At 31.9% G+C, this 15,272-nt stretch overlaps 1 protein-coding gene across 3 annotated transcripts in view; it reads left to right on the forward strand.

The window, feature by feature from the left end:
* Positions 1–15,272, forward strand: part of LOC109595652 (nuclear receptor-binding protein homolog) — a 91,206-nt gene that overhangs the window by 72,747 nt on the left and 3,187 nt on the right. For 2 of the 3 annotated variants that reach the window (XR_007548176.1, XM_020011065.2), the window contains exons 2-9: positions 2,448–2,672; positions 3,136–3,266; positions 5,775–5,869; positions 7,374–7,457; positions 8,475–8,762; positions 12,652–12,811; positions 14,655–14,841; positions 15,066–15,185. Coding sequence is in view for 2 of the 3 variants with exons in the window: in XM_020011065.2 (XP_019866624.1) it covers positions 2,448–2,672; positions 3,136–3,266; positions 5,775–5,869; positions 7,374–7,457; positions 8,475–8,762; positions 12,652–12,811; positions 14,655–14,841; positions 15,066–15,185 (1,290 nt within the window). In the remaining variant the exon portion in view is untranslated. The remainder of the gene's footprint in view (positions 1–2,447; positions 2,673–3,135; positions 3,267–5,774; positions 5,870–7,373; positions 7,458–8,474; positions 8,763–12,651; positions 12,812–14,654; positions 14,842–15,065; positions 15,186–15,272) is intronic. The other variant, XM_020011066.2, reaches the window with a different exon arrangement.

Here is a 15,272-nt window from a genome sequence, read left to right on the forward strand (position 1 = left end):
GTAATTCGCATTGTCCACGTTCCGTGCCCACAAAAGGACACGCATTCCGAGGCGGGCACACTGTTGCACACAATGCCCCGGTAATTGTGGAGATATTTAATTAAACTCGGAATCCGACGACATACATCGATTATATTAATATAATATAAACATCTACAACGGGCAAAATCTGCATTTGGCACGGCTCCATCAGACACATATGATCCATGATAAATGCCCACTATGTATTTCAAAAATAATTTAGTGGTTCGTAATGTATGTACTTACTAAATCAAGTTAAGTTTGAATTCATGTTACTTTCTATCATTTCGGTCTGGCTTTAAGTTATTATTAAATATTCTGAAAACAACTCGAATAAAAGCTGTCAAGTTTTGTTACTTATTTTTTAATATATTGTACACTATATTATAAGTGTTTTAAATAAAAACTTAATTGACAAACTGAATAGAATATTCCCAATCTCACAATTTTGAGACCTAATGTGTGACTTTTTTTATTTCAATTGGAATCAATAATAAATTATTTCATTTTTCCATAAAAATGTCAAAAAAAAAACATACTTTTTGGATTATATTTAAATGTATCAAGTTAAGACATAAGAATGTATCTGATAAACTTTGAGATATTTAATATTGTCGACTATGAAAAATATGAAAAATATGAATTTTCATGCCGCCAAATATTATATTTGACCAACTTTATCTCAAATTAAGATATATGGATTTATTTGTTAAATTATAATATATTTAATATTATATTAATATATATGAATTTCTTCCTCAAGTTAAGAAATAAAGATATATTTAATAAATTTCGAGATATATATTATTGCACGCTATGAAACATAAGGAAAATATTATTTATGTTGTGAGTTAGTTTGTTAAAACTACCGAATGTGATATTTGATAAATTTTATCTATAAATGACTTCGTTAAAGTTGCCAAATATAACATTTGACCAAGTTTATCCCAAAAAAAAGAAGGATATATTTGATAATTTTGAGATATTAATTAATAAAGAAAATAATATATGTGTGAGTTTGTTAAAAGTTCCAAATATGATATTTGATAAACTTTAACTCATATTAAGATATAAGGATACATTTGATAAATTTTAAGATGTTTAATATTATATTTTCTAAACAGTAGTATTTTTCATCAATGACTTTGTTAAAGCTGTCCAATTTTATACTTGACACTCATATCTCATATCTGATATATTTTAAGATATTTAATATTGTATTTTTTTATGAGTGACTATTAAGCTATCAAATATTGTATTAACCTACTTTATCTCAAATTGAGATATAAGGACATAAGATATTAGGTATGAAAAGAAAGACTATTTAAAAAAGCATTCAAGTTCTATTGTGCATGACACATAAAAATAAAACCGGCGACCTCCTCCAAATTAGTAAAACGCTAATGGTTTGTTCGCCGGTGCACGAAAACATATTTGTTACGGTATCTTGAACCGGCGAAAACACTTGATTTCCCGCGAAACCGTCGACATATATTTTAATGGTACGCGAAAATAAAAAACAGGGAAATATTTCATGGATGGGAACGTTGAGAAATATAATTGGATGTAATGCAGCTGTCGATTGTGAAACGTTCAGCTGATTAATAAGTTCCCATTGTTTAAAGCATCCATTGTCGCAGCAAAAACGGACGGCGGAGACTATGTAAATTGAAGTTTTTGCAATTAATTTACCGAAGAATGGCCAACTCTAAAAATAACCCATTATACCTAACACAATGTGTTTTAGTTTACGGTCTATCGGGTCGGATTCTTTGCTGACTCGACGGCAGATAAAACCCATCATATAATAATGCATTCAACTTTGAAAATCGAAAGTACACAACGACCTGTGTGTTTGATTTATGACTTTCTTCCTTTAAATAAGTCGACTTTTTCCTATATGCATATACATGTTTTGAAAGTTACCGCCAGCCATTTGCATTTCCACATTTTAATGGTCATTATGTTATTAATTTATTATTCAAATTACATTGCGAACACTTTCTTACAATTTATTATGTGGTCGGGTGTTAATTGTCGAACGGATTTCATTTATTTACACAAAACGTAACGGCCATTAGATTATTTTGAAACGTAAAATTTTTGGCAACCATCAACATCACAGGATCCACGAACCATGAAAACACGTTTGTATATCAATAACGTGCATAAAATATTTGTACGCGCCGCTTTTTTCTATTTATAATAATTCAATACATAATCTTTACGCCTCGGACAAAGTAAAAATAATTTAGTCCATGTGCCAAGTCGTTTAATAGGGGCAGAAACGATAAAAAACACACAAAATAAGTTGGACTACTGTTCAAAGCCGCGTCTAATTTATTAAGTCTAAACAAGTCAATTGAATTTATTTATATATTGTGTTGTTTGTTGCATCATACTAATAAACTGGTGGATATTTTTAGGTGGAACAAAGAGATGTGCCGGGTATCGATTGCGCTTACCTCGCGATGGACACGGAAGAGGGTGTCGAGGTGGTGTGGAACGAGGTTCAATTTTCCGAGCGGAAGAATTTCAAAGCGCAGGAGGAGAAGATACAGCTCGTGTTCGAGAACCTCACCCAACTGGAGCATCCCAACATCGTTAAGTTCCATCGCTATTGGACTGACACCCACAATGACAAACCTCGCGTAAGTGTTTTACTATACTCTGTGACATAAGATAGAACACATAGACACACCTTTGTAAGCAGTGGTGTGCCAACTAATGGTTCACAGAAGAAGGAAGGCTTCTTATCCTGTGAAATATTTTGCATAGAATCCTGACTCCAGTGACTTCAGTAAATTGAACTTACATCCCTTCAAAATCCAGCTTTCCAACAGGAAAATGCGCAATCTTCTGTTGTGGGGTTACTTTGGAATGTTTCCAACATATCCTGAGTCTACGAAGGTGGTGAAGGCCCAATTCATATATTATGATATGATATTGAATATTTTTGATATAATTCTACTTTACTACTTCTTTATCTCAAAACTGTACACCAGAAATCAGTGGATCTATGTGTTCTATTTTCTACTGAGTGTAGTAGTATGTGAAACCCAATATTAGTAATTTTTGAGAGAAGACAGGATGGTCACACAATGTATTTTTTAGGTAATCTTCATCACTGAATACATGTCTTCTGGATCGCTGAAGCAGTTTCTGAAGCGGACGAAACGGAACGTGAAGAAACTTTCGCTGCAGTCGTGGAGGAGGTGGTGCACGCAAATTCTCTCCGCTTTAAGGTAAATACCTACCCACGTCCCCACCCGAATAAATAGTTACCCTTAGGCTTAAGATGTATGCCGATAATGTCTTAGTTTTAAGTTGTATTTTTATATACATATATATATTTACTCTTGTTGGTTATATGAAATGTACTTTGTTATCTTCCACAATAATTGCCTTCTGTAAGTAAACCCATTTATTGTGGTCGATCTTGTTTATGCCATTTTATGACTATTATTATTATTATACTTGGTATTGTGTTATAATTGCCATGTGTTCACAGTTTCATCGTAAAGGTAAGTGGTCGATGATTTATGTTTTGTAAAGTACTTTTTATATGCTTTTAAGAAAGGGTGCGGCGGACGTCTCTGGTTCAGCTTGGAGGGACGTATCGAGGGTTTTTTTACTATTTTAAACTTTTAAACGGGTTTAGATCATCTACGAAGAATGAAGTTTCTAAATTTTTTATGTTTGTTTAAACTATCGTAATGATTATTGCAAATTTTACTTAAATTTGTGGTGGTTAATAAAATATAGTGGTTCACATCGTATTTGGCAAATCTGTTTGTCTTTTGTGAAATGTGTATAGAATGCATTTATTTGATTGGTTTAAAGCTCTGCACATTCTGGAAAACTACTTGCAATAATGTGCATTTTATTCACATTTATCAGGATAATGACGTTTATACCATTAATGTATTCTTGCATTATATAATAATTGTAATAAATTTTGATAAGCATGTCACATTTCCGGTTTTCATATGAATTGATAAAACATTTCATTTAGATAATATTCATTTAAAACCGGACAATGCACATGGTTTTGTATTTGGTTTTATTTTAGCATCCCACCCCAGAGTTAAGGCTCCAACGTGACGTCAGGATGAAAAAATAAACATTTCATCAGGCTTTAGATTTTCAATGAACACCAAAAATATCTTGTAATAATTAAAAACAACTCTTTAGTTCGAATAAATTTCAATTTAATATTTTTCTACATTAGAGATTAATTAATGTTTCTTGTTCGAATTAAAATAAATAATTGTTGGTATAATTAATATATATGATATCTATATAACTTGTAAAGTAGCATGTAATAAAAAATTATATTATTTAATTTTCGGATAGATATAATATAATTCTTTAATTTTAATATATAATCATTATGACTAATTTAAAATAATAACTTTTGTTATAAGCTACTCTTTTTTTAAGTTAAAACTATACTTTAGTTCTTCATATTAAAAAAGTACCAAAATATAGCACAATTTATTATAATATAAAATGTTTTCAATTAAATATATTCATTAGAAGAAGATTATGGAACTTGATTTTAACTACTTTTATATCTTATTTTGAACAAAATTTTACTGAAATATCTTATAATCTGTCAAAATTTTTCAATTAAATGTAGAATTTAAAAATCCAAAAATATACAGGATGTTCCATTGAAAGTAACAAACTTGATGTCACTTCCAGCAATACCGGAAGTGGAATTTTATTTAAAAAAATAGTTCAAATCAAGTTATAATTACTGTAAAAATTTTAATACGTTTTTCCGTCCTCCTGAATAAGTTAAAATGTATCACCCTGTATGTTTATTTTGATGAAATATTAAAATACATTATTTAAATATAATTAAAATTATTTATAATATTAATGTAAAATTTATTTTTTGCTTTTGAATAATTTTATTTAATGATTTAAAGAAAATTATTATTTTAATTTTTAAATTTAGGTCATATTTCCATATTTTAACAATAAAAACTTCATAAAATATGAAGTGAATACTGAAATTCATTAATATTTGGCAAAGGCTCTTTCAAATGAATTTTTTATTGTTAGAGTAACTTCAATGCAAGTTGATTTGAATACCTTTTATTCAATGGAGTAGATAATAAAGTTTCGCTTTACTTCAATAGTAAATTAAATATTCTTTGTACTTTTAGAATATTATTTTCTTTTTTATCATAGTCATGTTATTTTCACTTGCTGCATCTAAGTAGTTTTGTATCATAATATATTATGTAGAACTAGAAATAAGTATGTCTGAAGTAAATTAACTTTCTATTTTTATTATTGTTATTATGTATTGGACTTTTTATTGAACAAAAATTGTTTATTAATGATTTTAAGAGAAAACGTGTAGTTTAAAATCTTTGTATTGCTTGAAAAAGGTGCAAAAAGTATAGCTGCATGTAATTTCGTTGGTTTAAAATATTATGTATTGTAATAATGACAATGCAATAATTATTACGATTATATTTCGAGACAAATTTAAACGAGCTGCACTTTCCATGGCTCATTATTCTCCGTAGATCAACTAAAGCCCGAACCGTTGTCATACCGTCGCGACACATCGTATATGGGTTTCGGCAACAATTGCCGAATTAATTCTGAATGCGTCCCCCGGGTCTGGCCCGGATGGTGCGGCCGTCCGCACCGCGAGCAGTGTTTGCAGCGACATCGGGCGGCGTTAAAAATCTTCTTCAGTTATTATGATCTGCAGTCTGTTTTCTTTCCAGCTACTTGCATTCCTGCTCGCCACCGATCGTCCACGGCAATCTGACCTGTGATACCATATTTATACAGCACAATGGCCTCGTCAAGATCGGCTCAGGTAATCCCTTATAATCACAACAAAAAAAAAATTATATACAATTTATATAATTATATCTATTTTACCACCGACAAATCATGAAAAAGCTCTTGTATTCAGTCTGAAAATTTGTGTATTTATTATTACTATTATTATTATTATATAGTTATGATTCGGTAATTGGATTTATTTGACGTTACGATTTTATGCTGCGCGGACTCTGGTCAACGAAAACGGATCGTTACGCGCATTCCAGACCTCGTCGCGTCAACTGTTTCTTGCGCAGGAAATGTCTCTTTGTATTCTTGTAATCACACAATTTGTTTGTCATATCAGTTGTACAAAGTGTAGATTAAATGTAACAAAGTGTAACTGACTATATTGTTTAATTATTTTAATATATTTATATATACAGGGTGTTCCTTAACTAACATATAAATCTATACTTTTTGAGCAAAATTTATTGAAGGAGGTTTTTTAAGAGATCAAATTATCATCATTGTTGTAGTTTAAAATACTGATAGCCAAATAATATTTTTATAGAATATTAATATTCCAAGAGTTTCAAGGATTTTAAAATAAGCTAAGAATCCTATGAGCCTTTAATTTGAAATAGAATAATGTTCAAAATTTAACTTTCGTATTAAAACTCCAAAATAAAATCTTAATTTGACTTGTATTTATTTGTTTATTATTAATTTTTGAACAAAGCAATTTTGGTGAAATTCCAATAGTTTTACGCTCTGTATATATATAAATATTTTAATTTCAAATAATAGTATAAATGCGATATGTAAAATGGGTTGCCTATATATAATCAAAATCCTGCTAATAAATAAACTGTTTTAACCAATGATGGCAAACTTATTCTAACACTAAATACAAGCCAACAACTAACACTTCTTTTAAACATATTGCATTTTTATATAATTTATATATTATATTTTTAAATGGAAATTTTGCCAAGCATTGCTTTAACGTTGCAGTAAACCTACACTTTGTGCAACTGTTGCTTTCACAAACACCATAGCTACGAAAACTTGGTGACTTAATTTTCGTGTGCTGCGTATGCAACTTTGTGACGCCGCGTCCCGTCTGGAGTGGGCATGCGAGTTGCCCCCTGTCAGGCGGTCGTTAATCCGTTCTCGGGCATTTCGTGCCCGCGTAATTCCCCGATGTACAGGGAATTGCGCACGCCACAGCGATGCCCTAGAATCGGACCCTCGATGTAAAACGGCCCGTCCACAACGGGCAACTCAGTCATTTTCGGAAAGCCTACATCCTTTATACCATTGCTCAGTACAACGGGACCTTGGAACCACCACGCTGGAAGTTTTTTTTGTTGGATTAAAATCGGCGGTGGTGGTTTGACTAGGTCCACGTCAGTCACACCTTCTACGTTTTCTGTAACTTACGTTGTTTTTTCGAGAATGGTTCGACGGTCCGATTTTCCATTGACCCGCCTCTGGCAGCCACACTATGTGGAGCTATAAACTTCCTACTAATTTCCATTTCGTTTCTCTAGTGGCTCCCGATTCCATAAACCATCACGTAAAAACATGCCAGGATGATTTCAAAAATATGCATTTCATTGCCCCTGAGCATCCTTGTAAGTACCTACTAAAAGTTTATTTTGATGTAATTTATTTTATTAATTAAATTTTTTTAGTTAATATTTGCATGTATTCTCTTATTACTGATGTGGCGTTTAATTGATAAGCGAATACAGGCAGTAATTTGATTGCTTCTGTTTGGATTTGGACTGTTTTTCTATATTTTTAAACAAATTAACTGTTTGTGTTTCGTCTAGTAGGTCTTATGTGAATAATTTTAAAAATATAGCAAAATTGTCTGTGTAAATTTTTTTTTTGGTGATGGTTTGTCTTTAACACTGGCCTTTTGCATGATCCCTGACACTGTTCTGTAAATAGTTTCCTTGTCATTTGTGTACTACAACAAAACCATTTAACTATTAACATTGTCCTCATTGTTCATTCCTGTTATAAATTATTGTGTTGATGCTTCTATAGAAATGTTTATTCTATATTTTTTGTAATGACAAAGTCTAATAACTCAACGATTCAATTTTAAGTCAATAATTGAATAATTTGTGTTGCCTGTAAAAATTGTAAATATTTTATTTTACTTTATTTATTTAGTTTTAACTGGAATGTGTTTATTCTTGTTTTGAATAAGTTTTGAAATTGTTTATTCTCATCTTGAATATGATTAATCCCAATATGAAAGTAAATATTCTCAAAACGAAAAAGTATAATCATTAAAGTTTTGATTATTTATTGTTGTTCTTTCATTATGTTGTGCGTGTTGTACTGTACTGTACTGGAAATGTTGATCCTAGTTAGTTTCTTTTTCCATGTTGTCAACTGCTAAGCTTGACACCAGTTAGTAATCTAGTAGTTAAGTTAAAAACTCATTTGGTACTTTTCACTGAACATTTTTCCATATAAAAATTATTTAATCACATTTAATTTTTTCCATTTTTATTTGGCTAGCATTGGTCGAAAAATTATGTCATATTTGTGTAGTACTTTGTCATATTCAATAATCATTCTCCCCCACATTGTTTAAAGTGTGCTCTAAGGGATATGTGAATAAAATTTTTCAGCCCACAACGGCCCACCGATCGACATCTACTCGTTCGGCATGTGCGCACTGGAGATGGCCGCCCTCGAGATCGTCGGCAACGGTGACTCCGGCACCAAGGTGACCGACGAGAACATCAGGAAGACGATAGAGTCGCTGGACGACGAGCAGCAGAAGGACTTCATCCAGAAGTGTCTGCAACCTAGGCCGGAGGACAGGCCGACGGCGAAGGAGCTCCTGTTCCATAAACTCCTGTTTGAGGTGCACAGCCTCAAGTTGTTGGCTGCACACGTGTTAGTCAGGAAGACAGGTATGCCTCATTTTTAATGCCGAATGTGTTTAAGGTATTAATTACACCTGGGTGTCTTTCAAGATAATTTAGTATGTGTAGTCTGGGTTGTATACCATGTACACTGAACAATACAAAGATAATTAGATAATTTTGGATTTTACTTGTTTATCTTATTTTTATAATGACGTCATTTATTGATTATTTATTCTTGTGTACTTATGCTTATAATAATAATAATTCATCTCTTGAATTATAAATAACTGGACTACAATGTGGTTTTATATGCAGACATATTCATTTTTTCATTAAAAGTTTATGTATAACGGAAAAACATTGATTTAATATTTTTATAGCACTTATAACTTGATTTAAACTACTTTTCTAATTCATCTTTTTGAATTAAATATATAAATACAAATAAAATAGCAATACTATGTCTTATAGATAATGCTAATAATATTTTAGTTAATATTTTTTTCAAAAAATTGTCCTATAAGGAGTCATTATTAGTACTCCTAAATTTTATATAGGGTGTTCGTTATTTATGTTTAATTTGGTCCATCTTTAAAAGATCAACAATAATTTTGTTATTTTCAATAGAACTCCATACATATTTTTCCAATTAATATTAAATATTAAACAAACCTTTGGACTAGTACCAACATCACCATTATATACATAAAATAAGTATTAGAGATTTTACCTTTTATTGAATTTTCTTCAAAATAAGATAATTTTAAGATGAAAAGAAGAAAAATACAATGCGAAGAAATCAATTATAAATAAATATTTTTAAACACAAATTTAAACAAATATACTAGTTCACCTATGCCTTATTCAATATTTTCTCAAAGAAAGATAATAATAAATTTAATAATAACTAATATGAATTAAAAGGGTGCAATATAAAATAATTGATCTATATGTTTATTATCAATAAACTACTGGTAAATTGATGATTACTATTCAAAATAGAATTTCCGGGTTTCTACAATCTATCGAGCCGTACAGTCTGTGGTCGCATCTGCCAAAATTATCACCATGTATCGCTAAAATTAGTCGTGATATGCGTGAGACCTTATCTCGTAAAAAGATGCATATTAAAATACTTATCTCATGAACAAATAAAATAAATCACTTTAAGATGCTTTAATTTTGTGATTTTTTAACAATAGGCTTTATCACACTTGAGAATAATGATGGGCAGCACACGTGGACCTTTGAATTATGTAGGTTTACTATTTAATAATTCGGCTGTCTTGGAAGAAACTTTGTTTGTTTGGAAAACTAATAATTTTTGTTTAATATAGTTGATTAAGAGTAACCTATTTTTTAAAAATATCCAATAAAACTGCCAGCAATAAATATGGTTCCCATCATGCGATATTTTAAAGGTACGTGACTATATTTTATTGCCATTTGATAAAAATCAAAGTTGCTCAGCGTGATCGTAAAAACAAGTTTATCATAAATTGAACTTTGCATTTTAATGATTTATGTTATACAGCATTTATTACAAAATTGAGGGATTAATTTAATTCTATTATCGTTTTTTATACATTGTGCAACGACTATTTACTCTCATCCACATATGTGGCCCAATTTAATGGAAGATTTGGTTGTTTTCGCCCGTGACTCGAACCACGGACCAAACATCTGTTCACAAATAAATTTATTATTTTTTTCCACCTGCCGACACATGCCCGTTGCGAACGCAACGATTTCGTGAAAATAGTCGTCGTCCAAGCGGGTTCACTGCCAAAAAATATCCCGTTAATGAGCAATCCCGTGTGATTTACGAGAGTACGCGGATCAAGGAAACTGTCCCGTCTTCGATACAATGGAACAGTTATCGAAGTTATTGAAAATCATCTTGGTTCGATCGAATCAGGAAGGTCAGTATGGCACAAGTGTTTTTTTCGTCTCGAGATGTTATTTTAAGTGCTTTACGATCTTATTGTTGAATGTTATCTTATCTTGAGCTTGGATGTATGTAAAACCAGGCAGTCTGTGGAGGAAAACATATGGGTCATGTGCACTACAATAATCGCTTTTTACGAATATAATTATTTAATGATAGTCGAGTAAATAATATTTATCTTCTGATTTTGTTTATTTTGAGTGAGAATATTAAACAGTCTTTATCTAATCCAATGTATTTTTAATTAAAACTAAACTATTCAAGCATGTTAAATTATTTTATATGTAAGACAAAGGTATGACACAGGGGCATGTTCGACAGTTAAATATTAGCTTAGTGATCATAAATTAAGATGAAATGAATGCACTTCACGGCCCTCAAATATTTACATCAGAAATTATTTACTGGCGACAAACAATAAACTAGAAAAAATGAGTAATACACCAGTTGATTGTTAAAAACAAGTCGTTTAATGTAATATTATAAATTGTTGTTTTCCTAAGTAACAAAAAAATGTTCCAGTGCCAACAATTATTTTGTCACAATAAAAATGTGTTTGTGTCGAAAGACATGTTATTTGCACAGATTATTATCGCTGATAGAATCCATATTTAGACATCATCTCATCGAGATCGTAAATATGATGATATGCTGTGTTCAGTTTGGAGCTTTTTATGGGCTAAATTTAGATTAATACGAGCACCTTTAAATATTTTTTTAAAATTCTAGAATTTTTAAGTTGAGTATCTTGGAACTGGCTAAAACTAGTTATAATATTTAAATATTTTATCTGATACTTTTAGTGTATAAAGATATATTTAATTTGTTACATAAAACTCAAATATTTGAGTACTGTTGTAAAAAAGGCGGTCTTTTCCTAACAATTTCCTTTGTTAACTGGACACCTAAAGGAACTACGTATACGTATCTGAATTTGCTTCATACGAGAAACATGATTAAGCCCATTGTAAACTACCTGCTAGCAATATTATTGCTTACTACCGGTCGTTAGTTGTTTATCATCCACATCGTTAGAACACTCGAGGTATTCTCATATTACAATTCATTTACTTTAATGTTATGTTTATTCCTAACTACTTGTTGCACTTTATGATCTTTCACTGATTACAAAACAAAATCAAATTAAATGTGTATAATTATTTTGTTGTAAATTGAAGGGCTTGTCTCGTATGACAGTGCTTTAAAGTCGTTTGCCCAGATTAAAAACCTATTAAAAATCTTAGTATATATATGATTACACCACTTTAATAAATGAATTACAATTAATTATCATATTTATTTCCAAACTTTGTGCTTTGTGATTAAATTTAACATTTAATTTTCTATTTTTAAGTAGTTTTTAGTTTTAAAGTAAGGCTAGTCTCATAGAAGGTACGCCTTTAATCTACGATAAAATTTGGTTAAATTACAAAATACTTTTGATTAGGTGTAATCAATGTTATCATTGAAATCGATATAAAATAAGTAATTGAGATTCATATATAGTACAGTGTTATCGAAAATGAATTTTAATTGTGTTAAACCATGGCAATTTATGGGCCATGGACACCCTGTATAAACAAAATCTTCTAATCAATTCCAGTTATTTGATAATTACATAAAATCGAATAGGTACTAATCTACTATTATTATGTCATGTCCTTCAAAGCATATAGCAATATGCGCTTATCATTCGAGGAAATGCATTTAGATTTCAGTTTTGCATTTTCGCAACTCATTTTACAGTCGCTTATTCACTTCTATAAGCCCAAGGTGTATTAATTGTTCAGTTCGCTTGGTGCTAATCTCGCAGAAAAAAATTCCACTCCGTCACTGAGTCTGGCATATCGTTTGGTCGTGTTGTTTACTCCATCCGCACCAGTTGCGTAACTGATAGCGGCCTTCCCTCGCCGTTTCCATCGTTCCTCACATTAACAACGCACACACACACCCGAAACGTTCATAACGTATTTCCTCCCGTTCCAGCAAACATATCCGAGACCATCACCGACGAGCTGATGCAGCGGTGGTACGGACCCGATGTCACGGTGGCCGAGATCAAACGGGGGAGCGGCGAATCGGTCCAGATGCGGATGGCCGACGTGCCCGTCAATGAGAAGCTGGAGAAGTTCGTGGAAGACGTCAAGTAAGTATTGCCGAAAAATTAGCAAAACAAAATCTGTTTTGCCGGATGCGTCACGGGTCAGTTCCACACTGATTGTGGTTTATTTGTTTACGATTAATTATTATTGGGAATGTTTATTTGGTCCGGCTTTTTTGTGTATATGATAAACCTGGGGTCTGTTTTGGTTGGGTGCACGGTTGCAACACGGAGCGATTGCATTTATTTTTCGGGTCCAATCTATTAATGTTAATATTAATCAACGTTTTATGGATGCACAGTAATTGCCGCACGTTTAGTGTACGTGAAGCAGGTTCTTTAATTTTTAAATACACTTGCTGTTTCTGTGCGATTCCTTGAACATTCAAGGAAATTATATTTATAAATATTACGTCGTTATGGGTCAATGTATACGAAATCTTTTTGATTAATCCTATGCTCTCGTACAACGAGTAAATATTTGACTAAAGTTAGGATAGTATTTTCAGTTAGTTTTTGATTAGATGCCTTGAATATTTATGAAACTGATAAAATTATGGGCTGATAAAAAGTGCATCATCTTTAATTAATAAAGTCCCCGCCAATAATAATGGATATAGTCGAGGAAAACGTGTACTTCAACATTGCTAATTGTATTAATGGTACTTCAGAGGTTTCAACGTCCTTTCACTGTGCATTTGTCGATCTGCCGTCTCTAAATAGAACGAGGAAAGTCCCCTTAAAAAAATCTTCCACGCAAACAAGCCTTATTTCTCTTGTGCTCCCGTCCAGAACGATAAGATAAGATTGATGATATTGGCCCCGGTATATTAGCGGTGTATCCGACGTATCGCCTCAAATCGCTTACAAACCTTGCGAGTGGCGGTTGTTTACATTTATTTTTGGTCATAACCGACCAATAACGCAGTGACTACATTGTTGACGGGCGGAACTCTAAATTTATCTCGACAACACCGCTCGTTTGGCTATTTATAAAACTTTATGGTGGTTTTTGTGGTTTTTTAAAACCGTGTGAAGGTAAATTGTCGGTTTTCGAAAAGGGACTTTGAGTGAACCGGTGAAGTAAGGGAGGTTTTTGTGCGTGGAGGACTTGAGTGAGGTGAGTTGTCACCTGACAACAATATTTACCTGTATGATTATGTCGATGATTCAATCAAAGTGTTAATTGTGTGATTAATGTTATATGGTGTTCGTCACTGCGTTCGTATCATGAGGAATGTTGATTAATGAGTAAAAAATCAAATATTTAAATCTTGCGTGAGTGTGATAAGTGATATATTGAGGCAACGGCGGAAATTAGTAATTTTATTCTGGATATTGTTTGATAATAACTCAAAATTGTAATGGGATTTAAATGATAAAAGTTAATTATAACGCATACAAGCAATTTTTGAAAATTATTAGTGTGTAATTGGAGTTATGGAAAAACTAGTAATACACGTTAAAATCTAATTACCAATTTGTTGATTTGTTTTTTGCTTAGGTAATTGTCATTTGCAATTGTCAACTCATGACACAAACTTTTTATTCGTTGAATAACTATCAGAATACATATTTAGTTCCTTCATAATTCAGAGTTAATCCAATTTTTCAGTGTTAGTTTGACTGTGTATGCTAAATCTAAGTACGAACCCAGCAATAATGATGTTACTCCAGTGCCTAGTGTAGATTTTAAGTGGTCTCGTCTCAGTTTACTGAGACTGCAGATGCTTTTGCCATTTAGCATAGAACCCCCATAGTACAAACATTTAGCTGTCCTAGTTTTAATAAATTTCAAGGTATCAAGGTCGGATTTAAGTTATTAAGACGTATTTATATATGATTTTTATTCTGTTGCGTTAATAAACTTCTGTTTTTTCCTTTTTAGAAACGGAATCTATCCATTAACGGCCTTCGGCGCCAAGCAACCCCCTCCAGCCCGATCCCGAGCGATATCACCGGAAATGGCGGAGTCTGTGAAGTCCGTAACACCGGAACCCCTCGATGTAGAAACTAGGAAAATAATTAATATGATGTGTGATGTAAAGTCCAAAGAAGAAAGCTGTGATTTAATGGTAAATGAAGACCGCAATCTATTACAATCAAGTTTATTCAATTGTTATTTATAGCATCTTTAACAACGTTCGAATCATCTACGTGTTATTCAAATAAATGAGACAATGATTTTAATCCGTGCTATTTATAGCCGAGATAAGATGGTTCAACAAATTTACATGTTTTTCTGAATAACTCATGTCAACGATTTGTTCCGTGTTTGATTTTATTTTATTACTTTCAGTTGACTATTGTACTTAGGATGGATGACAAAATGAATAGACAATTAACAAGTAGCATATCGGCCGGAGACAACCCCAAGGAACTGGCGCAAGAACTTGTCCACTACGGTTTTATCAATGAGGTGAGTGTCGCAAATCCGCCATGAAATGAACTGTTGCTCTATCGTGTTTTATCAGGAAATTAATTGTTTGTTAATTTTCCGGTCCAA

Source organism: Aethina tumida, chromosome 5 (genome assembly GCF_024364675.1).
Source record: "Aethina tumida isolate Nest 87 chromosome 5, icAetTumi1.1, whole genome shotgun sequence".
Lineage (NCBI taxonomy): Eukaryota > Metazoa > Arthropoda > Insecta > Coleoptera > Nitidulidae > Aethina > Aethina tumida.